Genomic DNA, 20493 nt, shown 5'->3' with positions numbered 1-20493 from the left:
AAAAAAAAAGACAGTTATATTAATGTTTTTTTAGTACACCTACTTGTGTTGTCAGCACATTTTATTGACAACACTTTGAGATAGAAACCCAAAATTTGTCATACTTTAAGTATGATTAGAAGATCATTAAACCACACACTATTACCATTGTGCTATTGCCTAATGCACTTGTTCCTAGGTGAATGCCTTGCTTTAGATATTAAAGTATCTACTAAATGATAAACAAAAGAACATAAGGACTATTGTCAGGTGATGGATGGTTATTGAGTTCAAGCAATCTACTATAATTATTATCTGCTTATAATTTAAGCATAATTTTTTTTAGGTTTTGTTTCCTGAATAAGAAATGCTGGGGTGTGGATTTTCTTCCTTGAAAAGAACTTTGAAACTTAATGGTGACATTGGATGCAAAATTTAATTTTTTTTGGTGTTTGCATATAAATGTCTAAGCAGTGTGTGGACCCAAACACCCTAAAATGATAAAAATCCATTCACTCCTATTTTTTAATCCCCAAAAACCTAAACAATCTCAAATATCAAGCTGTTTTGTTTTTCTTCTGGAAAATGGGCATCCAACGTCCCTTTAATGAGCAATCACAGAACAAAACTGTTACAGACCAGAGGCAAATTAAAAAAGCAGCTTGCGGCAGATAGTGATTTGAGTGATTTTGAGTGATTCTTGAGAGACAAAATGTCACAAGGCATACAAATTCAGGGACAGCAGATCTACACAGGGCCTAGATGGTGTCCCGCATTTTTCTAATCTGGATACAGCCAGGAGCAAAAAGAATTCATGTCTACACAGTCAGCTCCTCAATTCTTGCCCTTTTTGCCTTTACTTGTCTTTCTAGACACATGAAGCAGATGCCTCACACTTGCTGTCACAAAGACTTGGAAACTTGGCCTTGTGGCTTCTATCTTTCCTCCTCTTGTCCCCAGCTGTCCAGTCCATACACAGACACGCATGCATGAAACTACTGTCACAGCTGCCAAATTGAAAAACCAACAATTGCCGTGCACCTCAGCAAGGCTGGCTAACAAGTCAAGCTAAGTAATGATTCAGAGAGTTGAGCTCCTGAACAACAATTATATTGCCTGTTCACATTTCTGGCTCTAGTAGTATGAATCTTGTTTTATTTGTCCTACATAAAACTGTTACAGTATATGCATTTCTGATTGCTTTCAATTTGGGGAGTCAAGCATTCAGTACTGTTTGGCATTTTCTGAACCCATTTGGTCATTAAATTTATTTTGTGGTTTAAATTGAATTATAAGAGAATGTCTTACCTTTGCTTCCTTTATGCCTGGGCAGAGTTTACAGATGGTTGCTACTGCCGTATCTTCAGACACAATTCCGTGTCCATCTTCATCAACCAATGCAAACTCTGTCGCCAACCAGTTCCACCTCATTGTGCTCCCAATACTGCCATCTCCCATCCCTCCATCCCCTCCACTCCCTGCACCAATTGCACCAGGGTGAGACAACAGGTACCGCAACCCTGTCACCCAGATGTTGGCCACATCGGCAGAGAGTGCAACCAGGTCTAAGGACTGATACTCGTCACCGTGAAAGATGGAGAAGGCTGCTTCTTCAGCGAGGTGATCTGATGGGCCATTGTGGAGAAAAGTCTCTGTGCTTTTCCCTGTGCGGACCTCACGGATGGCAGAGATGTCAAGTCGAGCCCGGTCACCATCTTTCTTGGAGGGTTCCCAACGGAGGCAGGCCAGCTCAGAGTCCAGAGTGAAGAATCTTGAGTAGATGCGAGAGTTGGGTCGCACTTTCTTTAGCTCACAACCACCCTGCATGAAGGCAAGGCAATCTGCAGCACTGCTCACCTTCTTTTCTGATGGCATACTGCTAAAAGAAACCGTTTTCTTTCTTCCACCACTGATCTTGGCCACTGAAGGGTCCTTGAAAAAAAGAAGGAAAAAATATTTAAACAATGTGAACCAAAAAAGAAGAAAACGTCTATGTCATTCTACATAGTACTGTTCTAGTAAAGCATCTTAGCAACAAAGCAATATGGAAATGGTCTCATTCATCACAGAAGGCGCTATGTGTCGGTAGGTTTAAGACAAAACACAAGGCATGTTTCAGCCTGAAATAACTTTATGCACATAACAATGGAGGCACATTTTGGACATTAATGAAGCTTCATGACATTCAAGGCGAATTAACTATGGTGCCCTTCCTCTGACCTATTCAGAATAAACCAACTGCATCCTATATTACATCACAGGCCAGCAGCACTGGACTGTGTATTACCATTGTCAGAGCTGCTAAAATATCCCTGTTTTTCCTTCTGTTCTTCTATTCTGTTCTTAATTCTGTATTTGTATTTTTAAATTGTTGCTGGTTTAAAAATGTGTGCTTGCAGCACTGGCCTTTATATATCCTAATACCTCAAAATTAAGCCACAAAAAAGCCTCATAAAAGAAACACATTATGTCATTGCAGTAGTTAGAATGTGTAATCTGGGATTTCCACCCCAAGCCATTTGGCACTAATCAGACTGGCTCTCATAACAAATACGCAGGGATTATCCACGCAGAAGCTAATTAACTTCAGACATACCAAATATCAAAAATGGGCTTTATATAATCAAGACATGAATAATCCCATTGGAAAGTCTTCAGTTTCTCTGCATGTTTCATAACTATTCCTTTTTAAATCATACACACCTAGAAGATAATAAAATCTAAAGATTCCACCATATCTGTCTAGGGACCAGAATATCATATATAAACTTGGGTGCTGAGCTCTTGTGGCCAGCAAGAAACTAGCAACCACTACCAGCATCCTTTACCAACTAGCAACACTATTGAATTCACCCAGAAAACATCCGCAACACGTTAGCATCATGTCATCGAGTTTATTACACTGGGAAGAACCACTGTCTCATTTATAACCCCAATTTAATATGGGTAAACTTTCAGTATTGATTTTGCACAGGTGTTTTACCTGTATTTGGAAATACAAGGTGCAATGTGTTGTGTTTCAGGTTTGAAGGAAATGTTTATAAAATGTAATTTTATGTCAGGAGATTATTGTTTTTTTTTTTTTGTTTCACATTCACATTCTGCTTCGTTATTATCAAAATTCACTTCTTTTTGAGTCAAGAAAGAATCGAGCACAAATTCTGGAGTCCTTCAGCTGAGCAAAACCCGTTGACATTCAGACCAGAGCAGCAGTGTATGGGGTCAGGTCAGAGAGTACAGTGTGCAGCCACTGAGCACTCTGACATGTTCATTTGTCTTTGTTTGTCTTGTTTCTATGCAGCTGGCAGACTTCATTCCTCAAAGCTATTGTGTTTCTGGATCAGAAACTGCATGACAAAACAACAGCCTGCCGTTGTGAATCCAGGTCAGCAGGTGTGTGATAGCGGAGCTGAAGCAATCAGGGTGAGCCAGACAGAACAGTGTGTAGTTTAGCAGGAATGACCATGCAAGGTTAAAATGCAACTTAAGTGGTTAGACAACCAAGGTCACCAGGAGAGAGGGTAAAAAGAAAACCTGTCCATCCATCTATGCCTACTACCAATTAGGGTTCTCCAGAAAACAATGGTGACAAGTCTGCAAAGCTTTTAATGTATTGTTCGTCTAAAAGTGCATCTATTAGACTTAATCCCACTAAGCGCGCTTCATTTTGCTTTGTTTTATTTTTTACTGATTTGCTTTTTGTTTTTTGAACAAAGAATGGAGGTCCAGTGCGGAAAGGAAAGGATTGTAAGAGACTATTAGCTGAGGAATACGAAAAAAGGGCGAGAAACATAGCAAGGGTAGCAGAAAGAAAAACTAAGAATAATTGAGATTGAGGGATAAGTGCAACAAAACACACACATACACACTGCTGGAAAACCTAGAAGGTAGGTAAAACGCAAAGCTTTCCTCCACAATATAAAATTACACAGACATTATAAGCAATTTCCCACCATAGGTCTGAGAGGGATAACAGAAGTATTAAACACAGCAAGCGGGGAGCTGGAAGATCAAGTGTGGTTAAATTTAGATGTGCTCCCATCTCCACTTAATCAAGGGAAAGAGGAGGAGAATGAAAGGGGAGCACAAGCACTAGAGAGAAGGAGATAATAATTGGAGGTTGGATGGATGGAGGAAACTGAGGACAGAGGAGAAAATGAGGAGTGACGAGGGAAAAAAAAGTAAGAACTAAAATGTGTCAATATGGGTACTGGTGATGGTTCAAACTGAGGAAATAACCCTTGATATATTGCTAATAGACCTGACTGGTTTTAATAACAGTTGAGCCCCTGCCCTTTAAAAACCCCTCGATGACATCAGCCTTTTCTACTGTACTACTGAGTCCTCAATGAACCTTTCCAAAGCTGCCTGAGGCTAGACTCCTTCACACAGCACAGTGTTTACTACTGTCATCTGCTTAAAGCTAACAACAAACACTCTGGACTGAAAGGAAGACAACAGAGCAAATTCACAAATTGAAGGCTGTACAAGAATATTTTATATTGACAAACGCAGGATGAGCAACAATAGCGAGGTCTAGATTTTTCTGTTACACTACCATTCAAAAGTTTAGAAATTTATACTTTTATTTAACAAAGATGCATTCAATTAATTTAAAGTGAAAGTAAAGACTATTAGAATGCTTTCGGTTTAAAATAGATTGTTTTTTCAAACTTTATATTTCTCAAAGAGACCCGAAAAATGATTGGAATTTCCACAAAAACACTGATAGTAAGAGCTGTTTCTTGACCACCAAACCATCATAATTTCTGAAGGGTCATGTGAAATTCAGCTTTGACATAAGAGGAATAAATTACATTTAAAAAATTTGTTAAAATACAAATCAGTTTTAAATAGTTAAATAATCACAATACTACGGTTTTAAATTAGCATGTTAGCAGTTGCTATTAAACTGTTTACAAAGTAAAAGCTTCATGAAAATGATGTACATTCACATTCATCATCTTTATAACCAAACACTCAGAGTGACGTCTTTGGCTTTCAATTAAAAAAAAAAAGTTTTGCATATTCCTAGTTTTAGTAGGCTTAACAAACTGTTCAATTAAAATAGGCAATGTAAAATGGCATAAGATAACGGAGGCTGCAAATGCAGTATTTGCAGTGAAAAGAGCTTTGAGCAATACTGGGCAAGAAAACAAAAAGCTAATCATATGGCAGTCTGTTAAACAAATTCTGCTGAGACTTGCATTAGGAAAAAAGTTTCTTGGTGAGATCAAGTAACAGTATAAGTGTAACATAACTGACAATGAAATAAATTTTTTTTTTAAAAAAGCAACCCAGGCCATCCTGCACTGCAGAAACTAAAACTGCCATCATGATGATGCTCTCCATAACAGTATGAAAGTGTGGATTGATTAAAGAGATGAATTCTGTGATAATTTCTCCACCCTCCTGTCATTCCAAACATGTATGAAAATAGTTATTATGTATTTATTAAAAGAATATATTTTGCACTGATGCACCGATACCACTTTTTCCAGAATGAGTCCGATACCAATACTTTTATTTTTGGTAGACTACTTCCTGATACAGATACCTGTATCTTCATAGCATTTGTAGTTTTTAAAATACTGGGCACAGAACTAAAAATAGGAATCATTATAGCCGGCTTCAAACATATTTCCGTAGGTTATTTTAACACTTAATTATGCTGGTTAAAATGCATTGTACAAATTTTTGTTACTTTCACTGTTCATAGTCATCTTTAATTTTAATAGTACATTAGAGCTGCTACATTGCAGTGGCTCAGTACTGTAATCACAAGACGTTTTCCTGTAGTAATTCAGGGAACCACTCGTTATACATAAATCTTGTAACAGCGATGAACATGCATAAATCTTGCGGCGCAATCCACTCAGCTCGTGTTCATCAGCTATACATGTGTGAATATTGAATGTTTAACATTATATTATTTATTTACATGTACTTCATGACATCCTTAATCTCTAAAACCTCCATTCTACTCTATGTTGTTCTGTTTTTGGGGTTTCTTTGTCTGGACACAGCAATGTTCGCAAGCTGTGTGGTTTCGGCTTTTGGTGTCTGAGCATTTTAATGAGTATGAGTACAGGAGCGCAGTATCAGTCCCAAGCTTTTTGTTTCCACAAACTAAAAGTCACTGGGGTCCAAAGTAGGGCTGAAACGATTCCTCGAGTAACTCGATTACAAAAAATGATAGAGGCAAATTCCTCTGCCTCGAAGCCTCTTTTAAATTTATTTTAAATCTCACGTCAGGTTCTTTGGCAATTATTTTTTTTAATGTGACAACGCGTTTACGTCACCCACAAAACGGAAGGAGACACAAGCGCTGCTTCCGAAATCTCATACTGCTAGGAGTCAGCAGTGTTTTGCTTTGAGGGCGCGGGCAAACGTAAAGAGAACATCCTGGCGTGTGTCCATTGCAAGATAGAGCTGGCATACACAATTAGGGCCATATGATTTCCGCGATGCAGAAAACGCAGAGGGAATCGTGGGATCCAGTCATAAAAACGGAATTTAAAGTTTAATGCGGAATGGCAAGGAATTTGCCAAATTTTGAATGAATTCATCAAAAATAGGTCTTTGCACTTACATCAAATCACGATATGGACTAATATCTGTAAATATTAAAGGAGCTATGTGGAGGTTTTTACTTAAAAAAAAAATCTTTAAGATAGAGTTTTCATTTGTACATGTATGAGCCAACCATGATGTAAAAAAAAGAATGACACCTCGACTGTCCACCACGGTTGCCTCTATCAGCCTGTAGGCTCAATTGTGTGTGGAGGAGTCGGGCCCGAATTGGCACGAAAATTCACAAAATGTGACGTCATGCGCGTTCTCGTCTACTTGGGCTTACAACAGTACGGCACACCAGCCATTATAGTAAGCAGCAAAAATAGTGTTTTCAAATGGACTCTGCGGATGGAAATAAGCGACCAGCCTCCAGCACAATTCAGACACCCACGGACACTCCTCGTAAGTAAAAAAAAAAAAGAGCATGCGCACTGAGAACGAGCATGAGACTGGCTGCAGTTCCTCTAACGGCCACTGGTGTCAGTAACAGTTAGAAATTTCAGAAACTACGCAATGCTCCTTTAAGCCGGAATAGTCTGTTTAAATATGAATCCTGCATGTACTGCGTGTCTTTGGTAATGAATGGAGCAGAAGCGCGTCTTCATTCATTAAACACATGGAAGTGCGCATGAAGCTTGCGGTGAATTCAGCGTCGGCTGTCTCTCTAAATAAGGATGTGAACACATGAACAACATCTCCAGAACTGCTCTGACAGTCACTTCATGAGCATTTGACCATTTGATTTGAGTAAAACTAGCGTCAAATCACATACACAGAACTGTAAAGGTACGCCAACCCGTCAAAATAAAAGTCCGGTTAAAGACTGTTGTTCAGCAGAATGTACATAGCCTACTACTAAAAAAAAAAATCAAAATTATATATTTTTTTTAAGTTTTAATCACACAACATTTCTTCCATGTTTTATTTTTTATAGTAAATCCCCTTTGTTTACCAAAAAGTTAAGTAAATTTTCAATAATTAAAAGATAAATTAAATAAATTTTTTATGTGTTTAATGTGCATCTCAGAAAATGCTTTATTTAAAATCCCAACTGAATGGCACTTAAATGCACTTAATTCATCTGTCAACTTTATTGTCATTGTTCACAGTACAAGTACAGACAGAGAAACAATTGGTAATAATTAAATGTTTATTTTTGATGTATGCATTACATTCTATGGTTTTAAAAAATAAAAATATATTTTTTTTCTAAAAAAGGAAACTTAGTTGTTCATTTTAAGAGACCCAGGAGTCTTATTTTCTCTTGCATAATTAATATTGCACTCTAATTAAGCAAAAACACATTTTTTTTTGACAACACAATTTTTGGTAGAATACTCGATTACTAAAATATTTGAAAGCTACAGCCCTAGTCCAAAGTAGTTCTTCAAATTATCTTATTTTGTGTTCTGCAGAACAAAGAAAGGAAGTCATTGATGTGAAAGGTTTGGAATGATGTGAAGATGAGTAAATGTTGATTTTTTTTTATGTGAACTATCCCTTTAAGCGGACAGCATTTCCATCCATCAGCTCATTAACCCACTCACAACAGAGTCCACTAACGCCACCCCAAAATACCACCCGTGCCACTGACTTCATCAGCTGGGACAACACCTGCTGCTTCCTGTAATCCACTCCGGCTCCAAGCAAGCCACGAAACAGCACTGCAATCCAGCTAATGATCCCAGCTCTGAGAAAGCAGTGGGTTAGTGCATGCGCTGCTCCCACCCCATGAGACATGAGGGCTAATCCATGCTGAGTGATTTAGTAGGGTTAGAGGGGAACGCTCATGGATTAACCAACAATGAGTTTAGCTGGCCGTCAATCCTATACAGCCCAACTAATTGAAAATGCTGATGTGTGGGTCAAAATGGAATTATGACAAGAAGAAATGTGAGGCAGCGCTGATCTCCTGACATTGAGCTCGTCTATAAACAGCTTGAAAGATGAAATGTGTTGTTAAAGCAAATATGAGTACAGCAAAAGAGAGATTATCAAACACCTGCTCTTCCAAGGAGCAAAAAAACAGCCAAATATAGAGGAAGGGTTGTGTAATCTAGTAAAATGTAATAAATTTAGTAGTTACCCTTCACATTTCTAAGCAATATTGAGAAATAATTGAATTGTACAGCAGAATATAAAAGAAAAGTATTCCAGTACAATCGGAATAACTCCTGCCTAATAACAGTTGGCAGCTATGGAGATTTCAATGCTCCATCACTCGGAAACTGCTTTATAATTAAATGCATGTTGTAAAACTTGCAGGACTTTAATATGATTACGCTCACTAAACCTTCTGTCTGTTATACCTCTCTGTTCTGGAATTAAGAAACCTTCCTACACAGATGCATCATTACTCTAACATCGATCCAAATTTTATAAAAATCACATTTTCTCGGTTTAGTACAATAACAAAGTTTGTAAAAATGCTAAACCATTTTGAGAAATTTGACTTGTGAACCGTTTTATTCTGACATTTTAATACTTTGTTAAACTCTACTGGACTTGAAATATCTATTTAGAGACAAATCTAGTTTCAATTGTTTTTTTTAGGTTTTATTATCTAAATAGCAGAAAAGGGTTTTTTTTCTAGAAACTGTGAAAGTAGAGAAAAGCAGCTCACGATTATAGGCATGATTGCAAAGCAAGCCTGGTCTCAGATAATCAACAGTAAAGCACTTGAAGTAATTGCCGGCCATTTCCACAATCAAGCTCCTCTTATCACAGTTTTTCACAGCCTACATACTCTACACAGTAATCAGTCTATGCCGCTTTACAAGTTCCATTCTGAAAACAATCAGTCCTCAGGTAGTCTCCAAAGCTGCCCGAATGAGCAGAGAAAAGCTCAGTCATCACTTAAATGTCTGCCAAGACATTCACTTTTTCAGGCACTATCGGTTTCCTAAAAAGCCTTTTCAGTGCGCTCACTTTCTTAGACCTAAACTTAACGTAGTTTCTTAGTTAAGCCAAATGTTCAAACGGAATCACAGGGATGTGCTAAATGCAATATAATAAACTGCATCTATTCAATAGGGCACGGATAAATTAGCAAAATAAATACACAGAAAATGTTTCTATTTTTGTTGATGACATTGGAGATTGTGCATCCAATCAAACTACAGTATTTTTGTGCATTCATCTGTCACTTAGTAAAATGGCTAATCCTAATACAATATTTGGCCCACACTTCTGCTGTTGTTTTTGCATTCACAAAACTGTCAATTACAAAAAAGTGATAGTTACCAATACCAATAAAAAAAAACAAAAGTAAAACCCTGCTTCAAAGAGCCGCAAAGACAGGTCTAGACCCTCCTGAGAGTCTTTACCCAGAGCAAGTGCAGGCTGAAAGCAGACTTATAAAATGATAAAAGTGCTGTCATTCCTTATTAACAACTGCTGCTCCATTCCAAGCTGCTATATCAAAGGAGTCTGCCACAACATCTATGCTCTGTGAATTCCTGAATATCTGATTGGCTTTCCATGCAGTAAAACAAGAGATGGAAAACACCGGATGCACACAACCAACACAATAGGAGTGACTTAATAGTACAAACAAGTTCATGCATCTTTTAATATTCACCCCATGGATATTTTAATAACTGACTGTATGGCAAACATTAAAAGTGCCTATCAAAGAAAGACTCTTCAGCCACAAGGCAGTTAAACAATTAAACAGTTACGGTGACATAAAATGTTTAACAGTACAAAAAGAATAAGCAATTAGACTATATCTCGGCTACCTAGCAACTCAAGGTGAAGGACATGCAACTGGATAATTACACAAGCATTTTCCGCTGCATAACCTTAGGTAGAAAATGCCTTCCAGAATAAATTGAAAATGAATGGCCCAAGGACTGTCTGATTTCTTGTTGGGATGTGGTTCAGTGACTAAGAAGCATTGCTCTGAGGGTCTCAAACCCTGAGGAGCTGTTCTGGCTGTTAATTAGCAAAGCTTGTCCCAATCCATTGAGTTAATTTCAGCAGACAAGCTGGAAGAGGTTAGGCCATGCCTAAGAGGTCAACTCATGGATTTACACTTGTTGTTTAGCTATTCACCTTATTTTTAACATAAGAGCGGGTATGGCCACTCTTAACTCAAGCGTGAGAGGATTCTGTTCTCATTCGGTTCCAGATATTTTTAGCTAAAAACCCGTTTATTATGCTTAATACTGCAAACTGGTATTTATCATAATTTTTTTTTATTATTGTAATCATAAACACATTGGTTTGTATATCTGTGTTTTGTGTCCCATCACCCACAGTAAAAAAAGGAGTGAACTAAAAAGTGCATATGTACATGATAATAAATTAGATGAATACACACACCATTCGAGGTTAAAGGTTCTTACATTCTTCCATGCAAACACAAAATAGAAACTTATGCAATATGTAATTAATTTTAAAATGACTTATTTCTTGATTGGCAGCACTAATGAAAATACGTCCTAAAGTGGATGGAAATATACTGTTTTATAAAAAAGGGAATGTGTCATTATGAATAAGAATTAGATACAATGTCTGTTAGATCCGTTTGAATGTGTAACTGTTTTTTAATCAACTTACACCCAAATGTAGTATCACCTATTTCGTGTTTAATTTGTTTTTCTTCCCCACCAAATGTGCACAAAATGAAATGTTTGGCTGGAAGCAATCTTATGTCTGTTGAAAGTGAAGGGATCCGGGCCATTACAGCGTGCCAAACAAGACAGCAAAGCAAGTGCAAAAGAGAAGCCAGGGGCTGGGAATGAGAGAGAGGGGAGAATTAACTGTCTGGCTGGCATTTACTCTTGCATAAACAACAAGCTTGGATCTACAAATTCAGCTGTGCACCATGACTATGAGTGTGACGTATAGTGAAAGATACAGAAAAGAGTGTAAGAGAGGCAAAAGAGGACATAAAGTATGGAGGAAGACATATTTGTTCATGAAAATCTAAATGCGACACACTTCAGTCTTCACCCAAAACAACCAGCAATCTAAAATGGCACTTTTACTGCAAATAATCTCCTAGTCAATACAAAGATGAAATCTTCAACTTCCATTAATAATTCCCTTTTTTCACCATGGTGCTCTTACATTGTGATTTATTACGGTTTTAGCACCTTAATTTCGTTTTTTATTGTGTTTAGCAAATAACTTCATCTTTTCTCCCTCTTACTCCATGACTGGACCTATTCTTCATCCTTTTTTAAACCCCTTGAACTTCCTTAAATCTAAAATCCTTATATTAGGTCATCCTCCTTTTATTTTTCAATGGGTCTGTTCTTTTTGTCATATTTTTAAAAAGCCACCCACACTGCTGGAGAGAAAACAAAATGATAACACAAAACAAACAGCAGCAGTGATCTATACAATGACCTGTATGAACTTGTGGAGGTGTAAAGTGATTTAACCAGGTGCACTGGTGTTATCTCTCAAAGCCGTACCTTCTTTTGTTTGTTGCAGTACATCTCTCTGTAATACAGTTCAATCAAGCCACTGGACACTTGAAATGGACTTCAACTCACAGACTCAAGCTCATGCACAGCAAAATAAATAAATAAAACAATTCAGAACAGCCTGAAATGTATGTGAACATCCTGAGTGGAGCAGTACACCACTCAAAACACCAGATATAATGCAAACAATTGAGGACTGAATGCCAGTAATAAAAAGATTCTTGCACATGTAAGTGTTTGTCCATAATTTTATGAATTTAATCACTGAATTATTGCAATTTTTAATGTCATATGTTTGCCTGAGGATGGAGAGACGAGCCTAACCGGTCAAAAATCATACAAATAAACACATTATCAAGCTAAATTAGCATGAAGTTGTGATGCCAAAGCTGGAAAATCTCCTATATCGATTCTCAAGCCAACCATAAGCTAAAGTGAAGAAAGGAAAGACCACAAGAGACAAGCAGATAAAAGAGAGAGAATTAGATGTACAATAAGGACTCATAAATGCAACTTGAAAGCCACCCAGAAAGGTCATTCAATAAAGGACCCTGGTCCCCAATGAGCACAATATCTCCTTTGGTAAAAGAACTGTCAGGCCTTATTATTTATCTTTTGCTTATTTGTAAACAAAGGGAAAATAATAACACTGAGCAATAAACTGTCCACGGGGAAGAGGACAGACACAAAGGACTTCAACAACATGAAAAAGATGCAGAGAGAAAAAAAGCAAGAGATGTGGAGAGCAAACCTTGCCAAAAGAGAAAGAGAAGTTGGCTTTGGAAAGGACCAAGACAAAAGCCCAGTGGGAGGTCATAGCTACAGGCAGAAATTTATTAAAAGCATTATGCAAATAGCGCACAGCTGCATTGTGTTACTAGAGTTGTATACATACTGTGCATCAAAACATTGCGCTATCACAGCTCTGTGTGTGTGAAAGCCAATGTGTACTTTAGCTGGGCACACAGTGTGTATGTCTTTCTGCCTGTGTGTTTAGAAACGGCTGTCCACTGGCAGCTGTGTGTGAATGGCTGGTTGCCCGCAGGAATGGGGCAGCCCAGAGAGAGGGCACCTAAACACCTCAGATGAGCTGGGCCACTGAGGGGTTGATGTCTGAAGGGGTTAAATGCTAACAATATGACTCATGGAGAATGCCAGGATGGAAAACTGTGCTTCCAGTGGATCCAAGTTTGCCTAAAAAAAGCCCAGGAACACAAGAAAGGAATCGTTTACTACAAAAAATGACAATTCTGTCATCATTTACTCATAATCATTTAATTTCCTTCAGTGGAAAACAAAACAAGATTTGTTGAAGAATGTTATAAGAGTTTTTTTTTCCATCAGTGGGGTCCAAAATAGCATTGTACAGACACAAAGTATGTCAAAATATCTTCTTTCATGAAGGTTTGCTGAAAAATTGATAATTATTGACGAGTTGTCATGTGTTATTGAAATGGGAGGTTTTTGTTTATCATTCAATAGCAGCTTTAATCTCATAAGTGGAAACCACCGGCCCAAGGGCGTTACCAAGATGAGAGAACTGAAAATCTATAAAAAGGAGAAGGGATAAAAGAGAGAAAGGGGAGTTGCCCTGTTGTGATTGATAAACAGATGTACATAGGCACACACATACACACAAAAAGAAATGGAGCAGGGAGGGGAACTGCACAGATCATGACTTATGTCATTATTTTCCAGCTTTGGCTGCCATCAAGATAAAAATTGAGGTCAAAAAGATTGCCAAAGGGAAGAGGTCAGCAGAGTATGCATGGTTCAGAGAAACAATCAGCATCAGGGCAATGTAAAAGTCACAGGACAGTGTGTTGAAATATACACTATAAGCCCAAACATGCCAGTGATTTCATCAGATGGATTCTAATTCAGAACATACATGCAATCCACTGCTGGGTGTTTATGCGACTATGGGAACTTTCGGCAATGACAGACGTTTAAAAAAAAAAAAAAACACACATTTCACATTCTCACTAGATTAATTTATAAACTAACGGTTGATGTATATACTACTGTTCAAAAGTTTGGGTTCAGTACCTTTTTTTAAAGCAGTTAATACTTTTATTAATGCTTTAATCAAAAAAGACAGTAAAGAAAAAAAATCCTAATAAATGCTGATATTTTGAATATTCTATTCATCATGACTCAAGATCAAAAAGTACAAGATCAAGGTTTCTACAAAAACATTAAATGACAACTGTTTTCAACATTGATGGTAATATGAAATGTTTCTTGAGCACCAAATCAACATGATTTCTGAAGAATCACGTGACACTGAAGTCTGGAGTAATGGGCAAAGCTGAATTTTCAGCAGCCATTACAAGAATAAATTACATTTTAAATATATTTAAATAGAAAACAGAAGTTTTAAATTGCAATAATATTTCTCAAATGTTAGTGCTTTAACTGTATTTTGGAATAAATGAAATGCTGTTGAGCATAACAAACATTTCAAAAATCTTAAAAAATCTTACCATCGTCAAACTTGGGACATAAAAGTGCCCAAGGATAAAGAAGCCAATTTTCATCTTGACTGGTTCTGAGTCCACTAATCTCTGCTTTGACTTCTTGATCTAAAACAAATGAGCTGCAATGCAAAAACAAGTTAACCAACCTTTTAACGGAGCAATCCATCTAATCTTCTACAGAAGATAAAACAGAATGAGAGTGCTGAAATAGCACAGTGTACCATTTACATGATATTAAGCTACTAGGGAAGTCGTGGCCTAGTGGTTAGAGAGTTTGACTCCTAACCCTAGGGTTGTGGGTTCGAGTCTCGGGCCGGCAATACCATGACTTAAGTGCCCTTGAGCAAGGCATTGAACCCCCAACTGCTCCCCACAGCATAAATGGCTGCCCACTTCTCCAGGTGTGTGTGTGTGTGTGTGTGTGTGTGTGTGTGTGTGTACTTTGGATGGGTTAAATGCAGAGCACGAATTCTGAGTATGGGTCACCTGTATATCATGTCACTGTCACTGTGACAACATATGCATTTAATATATATATCCTTAAAATTGCAATGTGTGGTTATTGCGGTTTAGAGTGAAATGTGAGGTGTTGGTTTAAAGTGTGTTGGTGTTAAGCCTACTGAATAGTTCATCTCAAAGTTTCCCATAGTTTCATCTAATTGCAGCTCTTGAAAGTGTCTGTACTAAAATGGGTAATGTTGCTGATGTTTTATGAAGCACACTGCATGCATTCTATCGATCAGTGGGAACAAAGCAAGTGAAAGGTGAGGGAAACTCTGTGGATGAGTACTGAAGAACATGAAGGGTGGAATATCCAGGGCTATGTATAGAGGAGTGTGTGAGTGGGACGGAAGCAGATATTTCTCTGCTTCTCAATATAGCACACACATGTAGGTCCACAGTGGATGTTGAATAGCATTGCTGCAAGGTAGGATTGAAAAGATGTCGAGCGGCAGAGAGAAGCGATACCCTGCTCTGAATCTCAACACCTATGCTTCCTGACAGAGCATACAGATGTATTCAGATGCAACCTCACACACACAGACAGCACGAAAACCAACCCTGGGAAAGCTACTGACATAACAGCCTAGAATCCCCAGCTACAAGGTAATGATAAAGTCGCTATACACACACACACACAGACATACAACAAAGTTCAAAGGTTTGGGGACATTACTATTTTTTTTATTCAGCAAGGACATACTAAATTGATCAAAAGTGACACTAAAGTCATTTATAATAGTACAAAAGATTACTAAACTCAGCATAAAAAGAAACATCCCCTTTTCGGTGTACTGTATTGCTAAGATAATTTCGGAAAATCCAAATAAGCTTTAGAGATCTTTATTGGAATAGTTTTTTTCTCTATGAACAATAAAGAAGAAATTAATAAAATAACTGGAAATAAAAGCAGATAAATGCAAGAACACTTTTCCCCCCTGAGTTTACTACCAATAAATGCTATTCTTCTATACTTTCTATTCATTAAAGAATCCTGAAAAAAAATATGTTTTCCAAAAAATAATATTAAGCAACACAACAGTTTTCAACATTGATAATAATAATAATAAATGTTTCTAGCATCATATCAGCATGTTAGAATGATTTCTAAATGACCGTGTGATACTGAAGACTGGAGTAATGATGCTGAAATTTCAGCTCAGCCATCACAGGAATAAAATACATAAAAAATTATTTAAAACAAACAACATGAAATTTAAATTGTAATAATAATTTACAGTCTTACTGTTTTTACTGCATTTTAATCAAATAAATGAAGCTTCTGTAAGCATAAGACTTCAAAAACGTTTTTTTTTTCTTAGTCCAGACTTTAAAACAGTAGTATAATTACATGCTAAAAGAATTAGGCTATTTAATTATGGTCAAAACGTTATATACTAACTAACTAATCAATTAAATAACCAAATAAACAAAACAAATGGCAAAACAAATGCCTAAAGCATGGTGAACAGCAGCATTTAAAATACTTTTTATTTATTTTTGTTAATTACTTGAAATGTCCAAAGGAACAACAACAAATAAGGAAAGAAAAAAAAGAAAGAAAAAAATGATTTGTACTTCCCAAAGTTCAATTTTAAGAGGACAGTTCAGGAAATTTAATTACTGGCTCGACTCAGTCAGCTGAAATCTATGCTCACAATTCAACAGTGATGTAGCATATTGTCACACCACGATGCTGCTCATTGTCAAAAGTAGCTTGCTACTATAAAAGCTCAACCGTTTTTAGCAGCTGAGCTACAGAAAAATGTAGTTTAGTTAGCAGCATTTTTAGTTAGCTACTCCCCAACTCTGGGAACCGAAGGGTGTGTGAGGACGCTGGGGCAGAAAGTCAGGACGGTGGAAGGAGCCAACACACAAATGAAAGAAAAAGCATTTGTCTGTTGTGGGTTGGGGGGCTCTTACATAATTTAATCTGCTTATGCAACATATGAGAGCCACAGCATCCTTCCCTGCCCTCCGCTCCGGTTCTCTCTGCCTCTCGCTCCTCTGAGAGATGACCTCCTCTGCACACGTCATTCACACAAATACACACAAACAAATGAAAGACACAACAGATCTGGGGGGCCGTCAGAAACAAACATACAGACGCTGATAAACTATTCTATTCTCACACACCAGCCATCACATTGTCAAACTTGGATGTAAAAAAATATATTTATTTTTAAAAAATTTATATATAAAAATATATTTTTTTAGTACATGTAATGCATTGAAAGCGATTTACTGTACATGTACTGTGTTTTTTGACTATCCATTATTCATTTAACATAGCACTCCAACATTCTCTAACGAAAAAGTACCACATAATGCATTGTAAAAGGTAAGTTCACAAACAAAGCTTCACCATAAACACACATCAGTAAGCCCATGTTGAGTAAATAAACACTGTGCTAAAAGACCTATTTTAACAAATCATAGGGTAATGCAACCAAAATATGAATATGCCTCTTCACACATACATGCTGTGCATGCACTGAAATCCTCTAACTCTTTCTCTCTCACACACACACACACACACACATATATAAAGCCCAATGCTTAGCTGAGGGCCAGATGTGTATCTATGAGTGAGTGTGTGATTATGGGAGCAGTGCTCAGAGATCGACGTGGGAATAGGGCAGAGGGAGACATATTGCATCGAGTTCCCACACTGTGTCATCTAAACTATGGTAACCCGGATGGCTCTACAAACCCGCACAGACCATGTGCTGAAAGGCAGATTGCACAAGCCCCATGCAAACATCAACATCATGTTAAAAACCATGAGTCACAGACTGGGGAAAACTGGGCATGACATCCTGCCATCTTCGATTTAAATAAAAAATTCTTAGTTTCAGTATCCGATGGCATATTAAATGCTAGTACGATAGCATATAACAATAAAAACTATAAAAACATACACATGTACAGTGATACGTATACATCCTGACACCATTTTAACAAATTTTGTCGCTTTTTTAAAAGTTTTCAAAAGTTTGTGTTTTCAGGTCCCTAGAACCGTGTAAGCTGTGTAATGTTTCCGTTTAAATGAACAACCAAAACACATTTTCAGTTTTTTAGTCTGTTTTAAACAGTATAAGACTTTAAACATTAATCTCATTTTACATTTAGTCATTTAGCAGATCCTTTTACCCAAATGAGGACAATGAAAGCAATCAAAATCAACAAGAGAGCAATGATATGCAAGTTCTATAACAAGTCTCAGTTCACTTAAAGCACTACACAAAGTTTTTTTAAATTATATAATAAAGAAAAAGAAAACGGACTGAATAGAAAAAGAATAGAGGAACTAGTGTTACCTGAACTACCCTAATATGTGCTACCAGACATATTAGGGAAGTCGTGGCCTAATGGTTAGAGAGTCGGACTCCCAATCGAAAGGTTGTGAGTTCGAGTCCCGGGCTGGCAGGAATTGTGGGTGGGGGGAGTGCATGTACAGTTCTCTCTCCACCTTCAATACCACGACTTAGGTGCCCTTGAGCAAGGCATCGAAGCCCCAACTGCTCCCCGGGCGCCGCAGCATAAATGGCTGCCCACTGCTCTGGGTGTGTGCTCACAGTGTGTGTGTGTGTGTGTGTGTTCACTGCTCTGTGTGTGTGCATTTCGGATGGGTTAAATGCAGAGCACAAATTCTGAGTATGGGTCACCATACTTGGCTGAATGTCACGTCACTGTCACTTTTTTTTCTTTAAATTTTTTATTTAAATTTACCTTTTTTTTTTAGTTAAAGTTTTATTTTCTCTTTTTTTTATGTTCTCTTGCAATAATACTTCCACAAACAGACTTCAACATTGATAATCAAGCTTTTTTTGGAGGGTGAAACTAATCCCCACACAATTTTAGGGTTCTCTAAAATCCCAATTTAACCCATGGCACACTAAGCCACATCTTGAGCACAGGCATCTCAGTATGTGTCTGCAATTCACGCTCTTATGTTCTTTCACATGATCTCACTGCTCCAACCAAGCATGACCTCAATGAATCTAGTTCACACAGTTGACATGGCGTTTTCCAGCGCTTTTTCCTGCTAGTGCACCCAGAGGACCAATCAACCAGATCAGCAAAACCATTCAAGAATCAGACACACATGCAGACATATAAACTCCCCTCTGTCCTCAGAGACCAGTGCAGTCACTAGATTTGATGGGTTCATAATAACCACTCAGTCTGAAGGGCTACTTGTTCAGTGAGTTTATAATAACATCCTATTATTTCTTGTTTGTCCTGTTGATTTTGGTCACAGTGTGAGGTCAACACTGTAACCATATATCGACCCAAATTGACAACTGTTGCTGTGGGATGCATGATTGGCTTATGAGCCTTTGTCTCTGCAGTGTCAGTGAAACAAGCATCAAAACAAGTGACTGTGCATGCTGGCCAATGGATGAGCTGAGAGGAGGAAGAATTTAGTTTATTCTGTTGGGTTTTAGAGGTTAGCTGCTCTTTACTATACAGAACTTTTCACTGCAAAACAAGAGTTGTTGGGCCAGCACACACCAAACACACACACAGAGACTGGTGTTAATCTGACAGGTGTTAATGACTCTGGTCTTTTTATAAAGTGTGCCTCACACATCAAGCTGTAGCACATAAAATCACATAAGGATAGAGCAGACATAAATATCCCGCAATAATCCCATATAAAAAGCTTTCTGTTGGTAATTCTGTTTTCTTTGCTTGCATACAAACCCACAGTGTTGATAGTTAGAGTTATTTGCATGAACTATGTTTAATTATCACTAAAAAGAAATTGAAAAAGATGAAACTCATTTTTCCTGACCTGTTCAGAAAAAAATGGCATGACACTGAAAACTTATTTTAGCATAATTTAAATACTATTATATAATTTAAGAATATTTTGCATTAACTTTTATTTTATTTTATATATTTTTAACAGGAGAATGTTTTTTTTAAATCTACATTTTTCATCTGCTATTTAGATTTTATTTCAACCTTATTTAAATTAATGTAAACTATTTTATTTTTTAGTTAATAACCTGGTTAAGACAATTTTTAAGGTTCTAGGTATTGGACAAATTAGTTATCTAAAAGAAATGAATAAATAAATGTCTCAAAAAATTGTTAAACTGACTAACTCAATGCCATGAATCCTGCAAATCAACAACTGGGAATTTGTAAACATGACTTTGCACGTTGATGAAAACCCATGCACCCTGAATCCCACAAACTGCATTTAGTCATTCAATCAGATTGGAGCTTTCCATTACGAAATGGCTTTTGCTATCTTGTAGTGCAATATGAACCAGACTCTGCATGAGCTTTCCACAGGTGGTCTGTCAGTATGATGTCCGAAGTAATTAAAGAGGTCATTTGAGAGAAATTATTAAAAGACAAACCGGGAGAGAGGAAAGGATTGCTTTGCGCCTCCTCCTTCCCGTTCGTTTTTGTTCAAGTTCAAACATACTTTCCTGGCAAGAACTATTTTATACAGATCATGAGGACGCTATCAGTTTAGCTAAATAAGATGATTGACGGTG

General features: G+C 37.3%; 1 protein-coding gene across 1 annotated transcript in view; it reads right to left on the bottom strand.

Annotated features, from left to right (window-relative positions):
- The window catches only part of plcl1 (phospholipase C like 1), a 71745-nt gene that overhangs the window by 14490 nt on the left and 36762 nt on the right, over positions 1–20493 (bottom strand). The window contains exon 2 of the mRNA XM_059562138.1: positions 1288–1911. Within this exon, the coding sequence (XP_059418121.1) occupies positions 1288–1911 (624 nt within the window). The remainder of the gene's footprint in view (positions 1–1287; positions 1912–20493) is intronic.

Source organism: Carassius carassius, chromosome 11 (genome assembly GCF_963082965.1).
Source record: "Carassius carassius chromosome 11, fCarCar2.1, whole genome shotgun sequence".
NCBI classification, from domain to species: Eukaryota; Metazoa; Chordata; class Actinopteri; order Cypriniformes; family Cyprinidae; genus Carassius; species Carassius carassius.
This window is presented reverse-complemented; position numbering and strand designations above follow the sequence as displayed.